Source organism: Sorex araneus, chromosome 2 (assembly GCF_027595985.1).
Source record: "Sorex araneus isolate mSorAra2 chromosome 2, mSorAra2.pri, whole genome shotgun sequence".
In the NCBI taxonomy this organism is placed as follows: Eukaryota; Metazoa; Chordata; class Mammalia; order Eulipotyphla; family Soricidae; genus Sorex; species Sorex araneus.
In genome coordinates, this window is record NC_073303.1 from 137,731,024 (window position 1) to 137,748,673 (window position 17,650).

General features: G+C 35.7%; 1 protein-coding gene across 2 annotated transcripts in view; it reads left to right on the top strand.

The window, feature by feature from the left end:
• Window positions 1-17,650, top strand: part of IQCB1 (IQ motif containing B1) — a 67,519-nt gene that overhangs the window by 13,056 nt on the left and 36,813 nt on the right. For both annotated transcript variants that reach the window (XM_055129259.1, XM_055129260.1), the window contains exons 4-6: window positions 5,360-5,486; window positions 7,817-7,910; window positions 12,966-13,065. In XM_055129259.1, coding sequence (XP_054985234.1) covers window positions 5,360-5,486; window positions 7,817-7,910; window positions 12,966-13,065 — 321 coding nt within the window. The remainder of the gene's footprint in view (window positions 1-5,359; window positions 5,487-7,816; window positions 7,911-12,965; window positions 13,066-17,650) is intronic.

A 17,650-nucleotide genomic window follows, 5' to 3' on the forward strand; every position in this document is an offset into this window, starting at 1 on the left:
TCCTTTATTGGATGGGTATTGGGTGAATATCCTTTCCCATTCTGTAGATTGCCTTTGTATTCTGGTCCCTTTGTCTTTTGTGGTGCAGAACCTTCTTAGTTTAATGTAGTCCCATTTGTTTAACTCTGTTTTTTGCTTGATTGCTTAGCTCTGTGTCATCTTTGAAGATACCTTTAGCTTCAATATCGTGGAGGGTTTTGCCGACCTTGTCTTCGATGTACCTTATGGATTGTAGTCTGATGTTGAGGTCTTTAATCCATTTGATCTGATTTTTGTGCATGGTGTCAGGTCGAGGTCTAAGCCCATTCTGTCCAGTTATGCCAGCACCATTTGTTGAAGAGGCTTTCTTTGCTCCACTTTACATTTCTTGCCCCCTTATCAAAGATTAGATGATCATACATTTGGGGTTATGTGTTGGGATATTCCACTCTGTTCCATTGGTCTGTGGCTTTGCCTTTGTTCCAGTACCATGCTGTTTTAATTGTTACCACTTTGTAGTAAAGTTTAAGGTTGGGGAGGGTGATGCCTCCCATCATCTTTTTCCCAATAATTTTTTTTAGCTATCCATGGGTGTTTATTGTTCCATTTGAATTTCAAGATTGCTTGATCCATTTCTTAGAAGAATGTCATGGGTGTCCTTATAGGGATCGCGTTGAATCTGTATAATGCTTTGGGGAGTATTGCCATTTTGACAATGTTGATTCTCCCTATCCATGAGCCGGGGATATGTTTCCATTTCCTCATGTCCTCTTTTATTTCATGGAATAGCATTTTATAGTTATCTTTGTAGAGGTCCTTTACTTCCTTGTTTAAGCTGATTCCAAGGTATTTGATTTTCTGGGGCACAATTGTGAAAGGGATTGCTCTTTTCATGTCCCTTTCCTCTGTCTCATTGTTTCCATATAGGAAGGCCATGGTTTTTTGGGTATTGATTTTATAGCCTGCAATCTTACTGTACAGGTCAGTTGTTTCTAAGAGTTTCTTAGTAGAGCTTTTAGGCTTCTCTAGATATCGTATCATATTGTCTGCAAATAGAGTTTAATTTCTTCCTTTCCTATCTGAATGCCCTTAATATCTTTTTCTTGCCTAATGGCTATTGCTAGTACTTCCAGTACTATATTGAAGAGAAGTGGTGTGAGTGGGCATCCTTGTCTTGTGCCTGATCTTAGAGGAAAGGCCCTTAGTTTTTCCCCATTGATGATAATGCTTGTCATAGGTTCGTGGTAGATGGCTTTGACTATCTTGAGAAACATCCCTTCTATGCCCATTTGGGCAAGAGTTTTCATCATAAACAGGTGCTGGATCTTGTCAAATGTTTTCTCTGCATCTATTAATATGATCATATGGTTTTTATCTTTACTAGCATTCAGATCTCTTTGAGAAAGTTTCTGTTTGTTCCTTCTCCCCATTTTTTGATGGGGTTGGATTTTTTTTTTCTTTTAGAGTTCTACCAGTGCCTTGTATATCTTTGATATTAACCCTTGTCAGAAGGGAATTGAGTAAATAAGCTTTACCATTCAGGGAATTTTCCTGTATTTTGGTCAGTGGTTTTTTTTTGAGGTGCAAAAGCTCTATAATTTAATGTAGTCCCATTTTGTCTGTTTGTTTCCACTTGCTTGGTCAGTGGCATTTCATCTTTGAAGATACCTTTAGCTTCGGTGTCATGGAGCGTTTTGCTTATATTTTCTTCCATGCACCTTATGGATTCAGGTCTGATGTTAAGGTCTCTAATCCATTTTGATCTGACTTTTGTGTATAGTATAATATAGGGGTCTGTGTCCATTTTTTTGTGTGTATAGCTGTCCTATTTTGCCAGCACCACTTGTTAAAGAGGCTTTCCTTTCTCCACTTCATATTTCTTGCTCCCTTATCAAAGATTAAATGATCATATGTTTGAGGGTTTGTTTCAGGATATTCAACCCCATTCCATTGGTATGCAGGTCTGTCTTGATTCCAATCCCATGCTATTTTAATGACTACCACTTTGTAGTACAGTTTGAAGCTGGAGAAGGTGATGCTTCCCATCTTCTTTTTTCCAAGACTTGCTTTAGCTATTCATAGGGGTTATTGTTCCATGTGAATTTCAGGAGTGTTTGATCAATTTCTTTGAAAAATATCATGGGTATCCTTATAGGGACAGCATTGAATCTGTATAATGCTTTGGGGAGTATTGCCAATTTGACAGTGTTAATTCTCTGAATCCATTGTCAGGGGATGTGTCTCCATTTCCTCATATCTTCTTTTATTTCTTGAAGTAGCGTTTTGTAGTTTTCTTTCTATAGATCCTTTACATCCTTAGTTAAGCTGATTCTGAGGTACTTGATTTTCTGAGGCATGATTGTGAGTGGAATTGTTTTCTTCATAGCATTTTCTTCTCTTTCCTTTTTTTTTTCTTAATTTTATTGAATCACTGTGAGATAGTTACAAGCTTTCATGTTTGGGTTACAATCTCACAATGATCAAATACCCATCCCTCCACCAGTGCACATTCCCCACCACCGATAGCCTGGGTATACCCCCCCTTACCCACCCTCCCTCTGCCTCCATAGCAGGCAATATTCCCCAATACCCATCTGATAAGATATTAATATCCACGATATACAAGACACTAGTAGAATTGTATAAGAAAGAAGCCTCCAACCCCATCAAAAAATGGGGAGAAGAAATGAACGGACATTTCCTCAAAAAGAGAAATACGAATGGCCAAAAGGCACTTGAAAAAATGTTCCACGTCGCTAGTCATCAGGGAGATGCAAATCAAAACAGTAATGAGATATCATTTCATACCACAGAGACTGGCACACATTCAAAAGAACAAAAGCAACCAGTGCTGGTGTGGATGTGGGAGAAAAGGGACGTGCTTTCACTGTTGGTGGGAATGCTGACTGGTCCAGCCTTTCTGGAAAACAATATGGACAGTCTCTCTTCTCTTCTTACTTTCATATCGAAGGCTATGGACTTTTGGGTATTGATTTTGTAACCTGCCACTTTACTATACAAATCTATTATCTGTAGGATCTTCTGTAGGGTTCTATAAGTATAGTACTATGTCATCTGCAAATAGTGAGAGCTTGACTTCTTTCTTTCCTATCTGGATGCCCTTAATATCTTTTTCTTCCCTAACTGCTATTTCCAGTATTATATTGAATAGAAGTAGTGAGAGTGGGCATCCTTGTCTTGCCCCTGATCTTAAAGAGAAGACTTAGTTTTACCCCATTGAGAATAATGCTTGCTGTGGGCTTGTGGTAGATGGTGTTGACTATATTGAGGAAAGTTCCTTCAATTCCCATTTTGTTGAGAGTTTTCATCATAAACAGGTGTTGTGTCTTGTCAAATACTTTCTCTGCATCTATTGATATGAAACCTTTTATTTTAAAGTAGACAATAAAATTAACAAGATATTCTTAGTGCCTAAACCACTACCTAATTAAGTTGTTGAAAATGTAGAATAATTATTGGAATTTTGCTTTTAAAACTGCTTACTTTTCATTACTAGCTTAAGTTAAATTCCTGATAGTTACAAAAATTTGAAATGTAAATATCCTTTTTATACTTTCAATTCGCAATATCACTTTCCTTAAGTAAATACTTGCATGTTGTTTTGATTAGATATGTTAACTGATGAAACAATGATTGAACTAGACTTTAAGGTGGAAGCCACATGAATGAAATCTTCATATCGCCTCATATCGAAAAAGAAATTGCAGTTTATGAATGTACAAAAATAGTTTCAATTACTAGTGTTCTCTAACTATAGGTACTCTTAAATAATTAACTTAGGAACCAAAGAGAAAAACGTCATTCATATGTAAGCACTAATCTATTAATTTAAGGACTCCAGATGCACCAAAAAACAAACAACACCCTACGCGCGCACACACACACACACACACACACACACACACACACACACACACACACCCCTTAATACATTGAACATTAGGCATTTAGTTTTTTGGTTTTTAATTTAATTAAAGAGCTATGATTTACAATGTAATTGATAGTTGAGTTTTAGGCATATAATTTAGCACTAATCCCACTAACAGTGTCAATTTCTTTCTACCATTGTTTCCATATTCCATCTCCACCCCCAACCCTTGCCCCATCCCCTGCCTATGAGCTTGACAGGATCATATCAAATTTCCTGTGGTTATAATTTAGATTTCATGTTTTTAGTGTTGTTGAATCTGTGTTTTTAATATATGGCGATACCAGTCACTGTTAACACCAGTATAACTGAAGCCCTGACCCCTATTCACCCATTCCTTCTTGTTTTCTTCCCCTCCTTGATTTTTTTCCTTCTCTGTCCTTCTACTTTCTAAACACTGAGGTCAAGAGTGATCTAGGCATCCCCCGCTTGACTTCAGTATATTTCCTCATCCAGTATTCTATTTACCACAGATAAGTGATATCAATCTGTGTTTGTCTTTTTTCTTCTGACTTCACACACCATGATATCTAACAATTCCAACCAGGTTGCAGCAAATTGCTTGATTTTGTCATTCCTTATAGCTTAGGCAGTTAGGTTTTTAACATTTGATTCTAATGCTTATTCATAGAGTGAGAGTGTGCAGTCCATACATAACCATTCTGGAATTGGTGACTGTACTTTTTATTAATCTACAGCCTTTTTTCAACTGTGGCCCCCTTCCAACTTTGTTTTCTTCCTCTGCCCCACCTCATCCTACCACTTGACACCCTAATCTCATGTCATTTGTGTACCTCCATTTACATGATTTTCACCTGTGACTCCCTTGGATATCCTTAGGGCTCACAGGTCATATGACTCCTTGTTGAGAAACACTGGTCTACAGAAATACTTTTTATTATTGAGACATTTATCTCATTTCTTACCACCAGAGACTCACTTTTATGTTTGGTTTCAAAAGGGCATATTGTCCTTTTTCTCCTTTAAGGTATGTTTTAAAGCATTCCTAATTAAGTTGGGGAGGTCCCTGTTTTCTGATTTGAGGATTAGGTTATTAGTTTTGTGAGATATTAAGAAAAATCTATTGAAAAATAGTAAAAAATTTAGAATGTACAATCAGCTTAATCTATTGGTGAATAAATAGCAGTGCTCCTACATTTAAAAAAAATTAAGAATGTAGCATTTCCTTATCTGTCCTTGTTGATGAATCCTATCCTATGATTATGTTTTTCCTGAATGGAGTCTCAGATCTGAGTACATGTGAAATTATCGCTATTTAGCTTTCTGGAAAGATGTCAAACTAATTTTCCAGCACAAGATCTTTATTGCTTGACGATTGTTACCAAGACAATGTCTAGAGAAACTTTAGAAAAATTATCAAACTGATTGATAGTTAATAAAAACTAAGTCGCATTTGTGCTCTTATTGTAGTCATTGCTGTGTTGGTCTAGAGCCAGGGGAAGATGCTGAAGAATTTTACAATGAATTACTTCCATCAGCTGCAGAGAATTTTCTGGTGTTGGGGAGACGGTTGCAAACATGTTTCATTAATGCTAAGGTAAATGTATTATTAACTGCCTCATAACAAAAACAGTTGTCATTCTTAAGATTTTCTGCTTTATTTTTCAAATGTATCATTCAATTGAATGTGCAGTTAGAATTTAATTTAGACACCATGATTAACATAGTTGTTTGCAATAGTTTTTTAGACATATGTTTCTACCTCCACCACTCAATATGTCCATGTCTCTCCACCACTGACTCCTCTCAACCCCCAATCTGACTTCTTAACAGATACCTTATTAAGGATGACATCAAACGGGAAGTAAAAAGGAAATAGCAAAAGAGCCCGTATTTGTCTGTGTACTTAAAAACATCCGTGTCAGATTTTTTTTTAATTAGCTAGTTACTATGTAGATCATATGGTAGGATATATGTACAAGATATCCTGACCTTAAGTATAAAATAATTAAAATAGTATATATATTTATATATATACATAGCATATGCATATATATACCTTTATTTTACATGAATAATACTGGTAAGCAGCAGCACTGTCTTCCCGTTGTTCATCCATTTGCTCAAGCAGGCACCAGTAACGTCTCCATTGTGAGACTTGTTACTGTTCTTGACACTTCAAATACATCACAGGTAGCTTGCCAGGTTCTGCCCTGAGGCAGTATACTCTCGGTAGCTTGCGAGGCTCTCCGAGAGGGACAGAGGAATCGAACCCAGGTCGGCCGTGTGCAAGGCAAACGCCCTACCTGCTGTGCTATTGCTCCACCCCAATACTGGTAAAATTTTTAAAATTTCAGGGGCCTTTTTCCAAGTACATATAAGGTACTAAAGGCCATTGCAATTATAATTAGCCCAGCAATGTTGTGTGTGTGGATCCAGCAGAGCTGAGTGAGGGCCATGAGGGTTAATCCCAACAGTGCTTAGGAGGCACCTGTGCTACAACCTGGTGATGCTTAGGAAGCTGTGTAGAGGCAGGGATCAAACTCAAGACATAGTGCATGAAAGGCGTGCTCTCCATTCCTTTTAGCTATCTTGCCAGCCCTATAACTTCTACAATTTTATTGAAACTATATATGTGTGATATGTATATGTTTCCTAGAATATAAATGCACATATTCAAGAATTTTTTAAGTGATTCAATAATAAATTTTAGGGGCTGGAGCGATAGTACAGCGGGTAGGGCATTTGCCTTGCTTGCGGCCAACCTGGGTTCGAATCCCAGCATCCCATATGGTCCCCTGAGCACCGCCAGGAGTAATTCCTGAGTGCAGAGCCAGGAATAACCCCTATGCATTGCCGGGTGTGACCCAAAAAAAGCAAAAAAAAAAAAAAATTAAATAATAATAAATTTTATTACTCTTTCAGAGACAGTATATTTTGGGATAATATCATCTAATTTTTTTTTAAAAAATTAAAAGTCCAACACTATCCTTTCAGATTAACAACAGTGAGGATTCTGGTACCCGAACTACTGTGTTGGTTGGTGAAATTGACAAGGGCTGTTTACTGGATTAAAGAAATACTTAATTTAGTGACATTCTGTTTTGTATTGTTGTAAATTAGCACATGACAATTTAATCACCTCTTACCACGTGTCGCAATAGTAGAAAGGAAAGTCTTTAATTATTATGACGAATAATTCTACCATTCGTAATATTTTTCTTGTTGTCATTATTACGTTTGTTCTGCAGTAAATTCAGGGCCTGAATACAATTAGCATTCTTTTTTTTCTTTTCTGCTTTTTTTGGGTCACACCTGGCGATGCACCGGGGTTGCTCCTGGCTCTGCACTCAGAAATTACTTCTGGCATTGCTCAGGGGACCATATGGGGTGCTGGGAATCGAACTTGGTCAGCCATGTGTAAGGCAAACGCCCTACCCGCTGTGCTATTTTTCCAGCCCCCTACAATTAGTATTATACAACTTTCCACTAAAGATAATTGTGAATGAAGAAAGAACCATATAGAATATCCACGTACTTAAAACTGATTGAACATTTGCTATGTGTCAAAGCTGTTTTGGACACTGAGTAGTGGGGAGCTAAAAGACATGGTCTGCCCTCATAGAATCAGAATAGAAAATGCAGCTGGCCATTTGAAATGCACTGATAATAATGTCTTATAAGATGACATCTCTGCATTTGTGGCAGTTCCCAACTCTTTACATAATGAAAGCTATGAAATACAGATGTCTAGGCTTTATTATAGAGATTCAGATTCATTATGCTTGGACTAGTTTGTAAATTGTTTTGTTTAAAAAGCTTAACTTGATTCTGAAGCACAGCCAGTGGTAAGAAATTCTAGTGTATCAATTTATAGTTATTATACTACTTATAGTGTCTCATTTGACCTTTTTTATATATGTCAAGGGTCAAGGAAAAAATGAATTACTACACTTTTTTCAAGTTGTTACTGATTCTCTCTTCTGGCTTTTGGGAGGCCATGTTCAACTCATCCAAAATGGTAAGAGAAAAGATTTTTGTTTGGTTGGTTTGGGACAATTTAAAAATTTGAACCTAGGCTTTCACACATACATCTACCACTGAGTAGCATCCCCAGCCCCCAAGAAAAGACATTGAAGTTTTTGTTGTTTGGACCGTACCCAGCTTTGTTCAGGGCTTACTACTGGCTCTGTACTCAAGGATCATGCCTGCTGCTTGAGAGACCATATGTGGTGCCGCAGATCAAATCACCTCATGACACGAAAATGCCCTACCTGTACTTTATCATCTCTTTGGCCCCTACCAAGAAAAGATTTTTTATGTAACCAATAGTTAGATTAGAATAACCCACTAACAATATCTTTTTTTAAAAAAATAAGTACCTCATTAGCTATTGAGATAACCATAATTAAGTAAAACCACACTGAAATGCTGTAATAACCCCATCCTCCCATTTATAAAAAAATAGAAGCCTATTTGGACATTCCAAGTTTATATACCACACTGACAATGAATATAGTAAGAGGAAAATTATTAAAATACAACTTTCTCCTGTTTTGCTTTTTAGTAAATTTAAATAAGAATTAATGATAATGTTAACAGTTTAGGGAAAATATTTTCCAACGTGTCAAAGATCATAACACTCTTTTATTTTACTTAAAGTGAAAGTAATTCATATGTATACAGTAGATATTTTTGACTCATAGCCTATTTACATAAACGCTAGCTCTTATATAATGACATTTAATGAACTTGAAAGATATAGGTAGAATATCTTTAAACTGATATTGAGAAATACAAATCTATAAGTGCACTAACTTTATAAAGTATTATCTGAACCTATTTTCATAATTATGCATGCATGCCATTTAAGGAACTAAAAATTTCTTTAAGGATTGTTGAAAAAGGAGAAGCATAATTTCTGGTCCTCATACTTCTTTCCATTTTCTGTTATCCAAATATAACTGTTTTCAGTATAACTAATACTCTTTTCAGAAATATCCATGTAAAGCTAAGTAACATGCTTATATGTTTTTTTTATTTTTAAGGGTTACCTATTTCACATTACAGAATAGATATTATAAAGTTGTCATTTTAAAGAACTATTTTACCACAGATCTTAGGTACTTTGTCTTATATAATGTGATGTGAAATACCTAGTTAAAAGATAGCACTGCACTGTAGCACTGTCATCCCATTGTTCATCAATTTGCTCCAGCAGGCACCAGTTACGTCTCCATTGTGAGACTTGTTAATGTTTTTGGCATATCAAATAAGCCACAGGTAGCTTGCTAGGCTCTGCCATGCAGGCAGGATACTCTCAGTAGCTTACCCGGCTCTCTGAGAGGGACAGAGTTAAAGATAGCAAGAGAGAATACAGCAGTAATTTTTAAATTATTTTCTCTTTTTTCCCTAACAAAAAATATTTGAATATTACATGTAGGTAGTAAAATTTAGGTTACAAATATGAGTTAAATAATATACTCTAGTTTACTGGAAAGGAACAATTTAACAGTCATATTTAACGTCTTGGTTAAGTAGAAAAGGGGCAGGAGTGTCAATTGCTGTGCAGAAATTTAGCAGTTTAAATGATTCTTAGGCAATATAGATGGGAAATATATGGCAAAAAATACAGTATTGTTTTGTTCAGCTACATAAAAATAACTGCAATTGGTTTTACGGGTAGAAAACTAGATTCAAAATACATCTTTTCTCAACAAGCTAATGATTGTATAAGTCTTATAAAAATATGGTTTAAATTTGGACATTTAAGGTAAAGCTGGTACATATTTTATAATTTAAAAAATAAAAACTGGCCAGGCATATTGCTCGAGTTGTAAAGCACACGCAAAAACCTGAGTTCAATCCTTGGCACTAATGGGCTTCTAAGCAACACCAGGAGTATCTGCCCACCAAAAAAATAATAATAATAAAAGTAATAACTACAACAAAAGAGATCGTATTCTTTCAGTCAATCTATAATTTAAAATATCAGTAAACTTAATTTATGAATATATATCACTGTCATCCCGTTGTTCGATGTTCAGGCGGGCAGGTGGAAACAAAATTGGGATCCACAATAACCTTTCCCTCTAAAAAGAATTGACTTCTTAGAGAATGGCTTATAGTCTGAGCTAGTGGTTAGCCTGAAGTATCTTGACTACCAGTTAGGAAGGAATCAGTCAAACACTATTGGTGAAAGGACTCAGGAATCAATTAAAGGAAGCTTCTGTTAGCCAAGAAGGAGTATTTCTGCAGTATGATTGTTAATAATAGTGTTTTGAAGTATATCCGTACAGTGAAACTAAATGTTAAGGAAATTATTTATGTTAAAAATTAGGAAATACAGAATTCAGAATTTAACCTGCCCTTCCTTACTGAAGAGGCAAAATTTCTCTGTATTAAGTATTACAACCAGTGAGCAAAAAAGACATGAAAGAATGGTGCTATTTACAATCCTTGGTGATAGATTTAGGAATCTAAAATCCTCTACTGTAAACATATCAAAAGGAAAAGCAACCAGACATTAGTTACTCCTAATGGCTTATCTTAACATAGAGTATATAGAGTATATATGCCAAAATTCAAACCCGAATCTTTTTAGTCCTCTATAGTTTCAACTACCAGTTCTTGGAGAAATATTAAATTATACACCAGAGATACAGATAGCGAAACCTGACTTTCAGAAGCTAGTATAACAGTTTTAAGTTTTATCAACAAATAAATTGCAAGAAAATGATAGAATTCCACAGATTTAAAAATATCTGAAAAATAACCTATTACAGTGTGTGAATCTTACTTGGACCTTGATTAAAACAGACTTAAAAATTCACAATACAGGGGCTAGAAAGTTAGTACAAGAGTTAAGGTGCATACCTTACATGCAGCTAGCACTCAGGTGTAACCAGGATAATTCCCAGCACCACATCGTCAGGTTTTTGCTTTCAACTGCCAGATCAGTTGGCCAAGAATCACTGAGAAGGAACCTTGGGTCTTCTGAGGATGGGTCTCTCAGTTGAGACATTTCTCCCATCCCCACAAATTCAGTATAATTGGAAATAGGTGTACTGACTGGATAACTTGATAAAATTAAAGAACCGAGATTATTAGTAATGTTTTTGGTTAGACAGTGTTTTATTTTTTAGTATTTATGTTTTAATAAGTCATATATCTGAAAACATGTATTAAAATATTATGGATATAACAGTGTCTTGGGTTTACTTCAAATAAATGGGGAAGGTAAAATAAGATAACTACAAATAAAGGTAAAATAAGATTGAGGATAGCTTGATAAATTTTTTATATTTGTACCACACCCACCTGTCAGTGCTCAGGACTTACTCTTGGCTCTGTGCACAGGTGATCACTCCAGGTGGTGCTCAGGGGACCATGGGTTATTGGTGATGAAATTTGGGTCAGGTACTTGGAAGGCAAACACTGTACTTGCTATACTATTTCTCCAACCCCCAGTTAGTCATTGTTAAGATTGAGTGATTAGCACCTGCAGTCATTGTTTTGTTTACACTTATGTATGCTTAAAAGCTTTATTATTAAAGCTTTAACAGATTACATTTGAAAAACAGAATAAAAAAATAAAAATAAATGAAGAAAAATAAAAACAGAATAAAGACTTATAAGCTATGGCAAACCCTTGGCCTTGAATTATAAAACTTAGATACAAGCAAGGGTGGAGGGAAATGAAGAGATGGACTAGAAGAAACATAAGCAATTGTTGTAGGATATTGGGTACTTTGGGCTTCAGAAACTTTGTACATCGGTATCATAAACTAATCGTATTGCAACCGTGTTACCTAAACTGTGAAAAAGTACATTTTTAAAAACAAAACAAAGTTATATAGTGATCATAAAGCTAAAAAATAAGAATGACTGTTTAATAATTTTAGCTTAATTTTTTATTATATAAAAATACATAATTCTAAACTACTAGTAAAGGATTATTAAGTAGAAAAAGGATGAATATACTTATCCCAGCTACAGAATTTATTGCTATTAAAGTAATAAAAGTTAAGAGCCATAGAAATAATAATAGTGAAATTATTTTTATGATCTTTCGAAGTTGTTAAACATTTTTAAAATTTGGTATCTAATGAATTCTTGGAATACTGGACTACATAAATATAAAATTGGACTGCATATTAAATATATAGATGCTGGACTACATAAATGACATAATTAGTATAAGAAAGAAATCAAATATGTCCACTCAGTATGTAGCAGAAAAGTGTAAAGTTGTGTAGAAGCTGGTATACTACTCACAGAGAGTTCACTTGGCAATTCATCTGATTCTGATTTAATAAATTTTTTGATCAGTTAGTGGAAAAGAGAATGAAAAAATGACATTCAGTGGGAACCTAATTTGAATGTTGTTTGTAGTTTTGCAGATAAAGAAATGGTTGTTCTAATACCTTGTATTTTTATCCAATGCCATGTCTTCATAAATAGATGCTCAGGGCTTAAAAATTACAATCCACTAAAATAAATTTTGCTTGCAATTAATAATTTTATTACTTAAGATACTAGCAAGCATGATACATTTTATAATAATTAAAATTTTTAAGTGTATCAGAACTGTACTTTGGTCATCAGTAACATTTATTTTTCTTCATAATCTTGGGCACAGAGAAATTGTACAGAGGGTAGGGCTCTTGCCTTGGGTTCAATTACATATGATGTAGTAGATCGGGTTCAATTACATATGATGCCCTGAGTACCACTGGATGTAAACCCCCCCCCAAAAAAAGAAAAGAAAGGAAATTTGATTTTAATTGCTAAAATTTATGAACTAGAAAATGATTCAGAATTAGGAAACATTTTCAAATTAAGGGGTGATAAAGAGGTTGGTTTTTATATATACTCTAACTATTCATAAGTGTGGAATGGTTTATTTTTAGTTATTAAAACTTCGTATACCTTAAAATGTTCTTTATTATAAAGGATGTAAAGACAGAAGTTTAATAGGCATGGTCATGGTTTAGTTTATTTTTAAAGAAAAAGATAACTTACAATTTAATAAAATTTTCAGAATTTATATTTTAGTCTTTCTTTCTTCTCTTAGTATTACAAAGTGATCATTTCTTGCACTTACTTCAAACTGACAATGTTCAAATAGGATCTACGGTCTTGTCTACACTACAGAACATACTACAGATCAACAGGTGACTTGATTTTATAAAATGCTTTTTAAATCAAAATTATTTCCAATTTTATTTCAATTTTTCCTGAAATCATTGATTTTTATTTGACTTAACAGTCTATAATCGTTCTTATAGAAAAATGAATGCAAAATACAATAAAAACTGAAAATTTATTATCAAATGTTATGGTACAAAGATTTTACACAAAATCTATGACTTAGAGAAGAAAAATTATTGGGATCTTTCCTTAATGATATATTTAGCAACTGCAAGCTCTGTATTGTGCAGGTCATATAAAGGGCAAAAGAAAAGTATATAGGCAATTTTATCAGATTTAAAGTGGAAAAGCATGGGGCTGGAGCAATAGCACAGCAGATAGGGTGTTTGTCTTGCACGCAGCTGTCCGGATTCGATCCCCAGCATCCCATATGGTCCCCTGAGTACCGCCAGGAGTAATTCCTGAGTGCATGAGCCAGGAGTAACCCCTGTGCAATGCCAGGTGTGACCAAAAAAGCAAAAAAAAAGAAATTTGCTTATAAATGGATGGACATGGAGAATATCATGCTGAGTGAAATGAGTCAGAAGGAGAGGATAGACATTAATTGATTTTTAAGGACAAGTAAATCTTACTTAACATCATAGACTTTTTTATCTTATTTTTCTTTCTCAGTACTATATAGTGATCATTTCTATAAACTCTCAATGTTCAAATATCATCAATGTTCAAACACAATCTATTATTTTAACTATTCTGGAAAGTATATGGCAGATGAGTGTTACTTGATTTTATAAAATTTTCCAGAATTTTTACTTTTGGTCAACACCGTGACCAAATAATAATAATTGGTTTTGCTAAAATCACTGTATATGAGTTGTATGTATTATTTTGACATAAGAAGAACTTGGGGCTGGAGCAATAGTACAACAGGTAGGGCATTTGCTTTGCACAAAGTTGACCTGACCTGGGTTCTATTCCCAGTATCCTATATGGCCCCCCAAGCAATTGCAGGAGTAATCTCTTGAGTGCAGAGCCAGGAGTGAGCTCTGAGCATCTCCGGGTATGGCCCAGAAAACCAAAATAAATAGCAAGCACCAAAAATATTTTAGGTGTTTTTGTTTGTTTTTTGGTTTGGTTTGTTTTTTTTGGCTACACCCGGTAATGCTCAGGGATCTCTCCTGGTGGTGTTTAGGGTACCCTCTGCTGAATTAGGGTTTATACTGGATTGACTGCTTGCAAGGCAAGTGCCTTGACACCTGTACTATTTTTCTGGCCTCAAAAAATATTTTTAGAAACAAAAATATACAGCTCCCAAGAAGATAAAATTCCCATACACAGTACATATGAACAAGTAGGAAAACAGGATTCATCATGGGAAGACTCAGATGACCAACTGGCATGTAAATAACAGACTGAACCAGTAGAACAGCTATATTTGTTATGTTCAAAAAGTTGAATAGAGAGCCAGAGAGATAGAGAAGGTAGGATGCTTGCCCTGTCTATAGTCATCCTGGCACCACATATGATTCTCCAAGAATCTCCAGGAAAGATCCCTGAGCTCATAACAACGAGTAAGCCCTAAGCATCTCTGGATATGGACCCTCAAAAATAAAAAATAAAGTGGAAATGAAAAATGTAAACACAGACTGAACTTCTAGATAGAAATAATGCAGTGTCTGCAATTGAAAAATAATACACTGGGTAGAATTAAAAGCAGCTTCACAGGGAAATGCAAATCAGAATGATAAAGGAGATGCCATATCACACCAGTAATAGTGGCCTGTATCAAGAAGACTGAAGACAACTAGTGTTGGCAGTAATGTGGTGAAAAGGAACCCTTATTCACTGTTGGTGGGAAGGTCATCTGATTCAGCCTTAGGAAAAGAGTATGGAGAGTTTCCATTTGACCCAGCAATTCCACTTCTTGGCCATCAACCCCCAAAACACAGAAATAGTCATGTAAAAAGATACATGCACTCCTATGTTAGATTACAGTGGTAGGTACAATATCCAGTCTATGGAAACAACCTAGATGTCCAATGACAGATGAATAAAGAAACGATTCAACCTCATTTTGTGTATATTCAAAGGAATATTATACAGCTTCAAGGAAAGATGAACTCTTGTGGTTTACTGCCACTTGGATAAAACTGTAGGGAGTATCATATAAAGTGAAATGTCAGGAGAACAACAAATACTGAATAGTCTCACATCTGTGGTATATAGAGAGAAAACAAGTAGATAGTATTAAATGATGACAGACCCTTGTTTAGCCTTGGGTTACAAAACTCAATTTACAAAAGCACTGAGAAGAAGGAAGACTCTGAGTAGAAGTAATGAAAGGATAATGGTAGAAGATCTTGGATACTTTGGTGATAAGATGAAAAAACTTTGTTCACGAAAACTACAAGTATTAACACTATTATAATCATGTTATCTAAACTATAATTAAAAGCATTGCAAAACTGTTTTAAAAGAAGATTCACATTGGGGCTAGTATAAGGTTCAGTCCTGGCTCAATATGGTTCCCAGGCACTAGCAGGTGTAGTACTGGAGGTGTCTGAGCAGCACTGCATTTTTAGTCCCTCACATTGAACTACTGGTTTGGTTTCCTGAGTATTATCTTGAGTTGCCCCTGGTCCCCCTGTGCAACTTTTCTGGTAGGCAGCAATCAACCCATGCCTGCCAGAAAAAAAAGATTCATATTATAAATTAGTGAACTTGAAGATACAGAAACTACCCCAAATTAAATAGGTTGGGAATCAAAAAAATAGAGAAAAAAAGCATGTCTTGGACTACTTCAAGCAGCATTATATGGTCATAATTAGAATACCTAAAGGAGAAAGTAGAGTCAGAAGAAATATAACCTGACACCTTCCACATTTGATGAAAACTATCTTTCAGGTTGTAACTTTTCATAAAACCACAAGACCAACATATATAAGGAAAATTCTATGCCAAGGAAGATTGTGATTAAGCCAGATGAAAAGAGATCATCTTAAAAGCAACTATGAAGGGTGTGAGGGGAAGGAAAAGACAAAGCTAAGGATAATAGTCACTTTATTATTAAAAACTATAGAAGTAAAGACATTTGAGAAACATTTAGATGGGTATTGGACAAATATTCTTTCCCACTCCATGGGCTTTCTCTGTATTTTGGTCAGTGTTTGTTTTGAGGTGCAGAAGATTTAAGATTTGTTTATGCTTGTTTCCACTTGCTTGGTCAGTGGTTTTGCATCCTTAAGGATGCTTATAGCTTCAATGTCATGGAGGCTTCTGCCTCCATTTTCCTCCATGTACCTTATGGATTCAGATCTGATATTGAGGTCTTTAGTCCACTTTGATCTGACTTTTGTGCCTGGCATTAGACATAGGTCAGTGTTCATTTTTTGCAGATAGCTGTCCAGTTTTCCCAGCACCACTTGTTGAAGAGGCTTTCTTGTTCCACTTCACATTTCTTGCTCCTTTATCAAAGATTAACTGTTAATATATTTGAAAGTCTGTTACCGAATATTCAATTCTGTTCCATTGGACTGTGGGTCTGTTTCTAGCCCAATGCTATGCTGTTTTAATTACTTCAAGGCACTAGTAGAATTGTACAATAAAAAAAAAACCTCCAGCCCCATAAAAAAAAAAAATGGGCAGAAGAAATGAACAGAAGCTTTCTAAAAAGGAAATACAGATGGCCAAAAGGCACATGAAAAAAATGGTCTACATTGCTGATCATCAGGGAGATGCAAATCAAAACAACAATGAGATATCATCTCACACCACAGAGACTGGCACACATTCAAAAGAACAAAAGCAACCAGTGTTGGCATGGATGTGGGGAGAAAGAGATGCTCTTTCACTGTTGGTGGAAATGCCGACTGGTCTAGCCTTTCTGGAAAACAATATGTTCATTAAAAACTAGAGATTACGGGCAGGAGAAATAGCACAGCGGGTAGGGCCTTTGCCTTGCACCTGGCTGACCCGGTGTGATTCCCAGCGTCCCATATGGTCCCCTGAGCACTGCCAGGGGATGATTCCTGTGTGCAGAGTCAGGAGTAACCCCTGTGCATCGCTGGGTGTGACCCAAAAAGCAAAAAAAAAAAAAACCTAGAGATTGCGCTTCCATATGTTGCAGCAATATCACTTCTGGGAATATATTCCAAGGGTGCAAAAAAGCACAGTAGAAATGACATCTGCAGCTGTTTGTTCATTGCAGCCCTGTTCACAATAGCCAGAATCAAAACAACTTGAGTGCCTGAGAACAGACAGCTGATTAAAGAAACTTTGGTACGTGTACACAATGATATATTATGCAGCTGTTAGGAAAGATGAAGTTATGAAATTTGCATATAAGTGCATGGTCCTGGAGAGTATTGTGCTAAGTGAAATGAGTCAGAAAGAGGGGGACAGACATAGAATGACTGCACTCAATTGTGGAATATAAAATAACATGAGACTGACCCCCAAGGACAGTAGGTAGAGATAGGGCCAGGAATATTGCTCCATGGTTGGTAGCCTGCCTCATGAGCTGGGGGAGAAGGCAGCTGGAACAGAGAAGGGATCAGTAAGTCAATACGTTTGAAGGGATCACTCAGGATGGAAGATGTGTGATGAAAG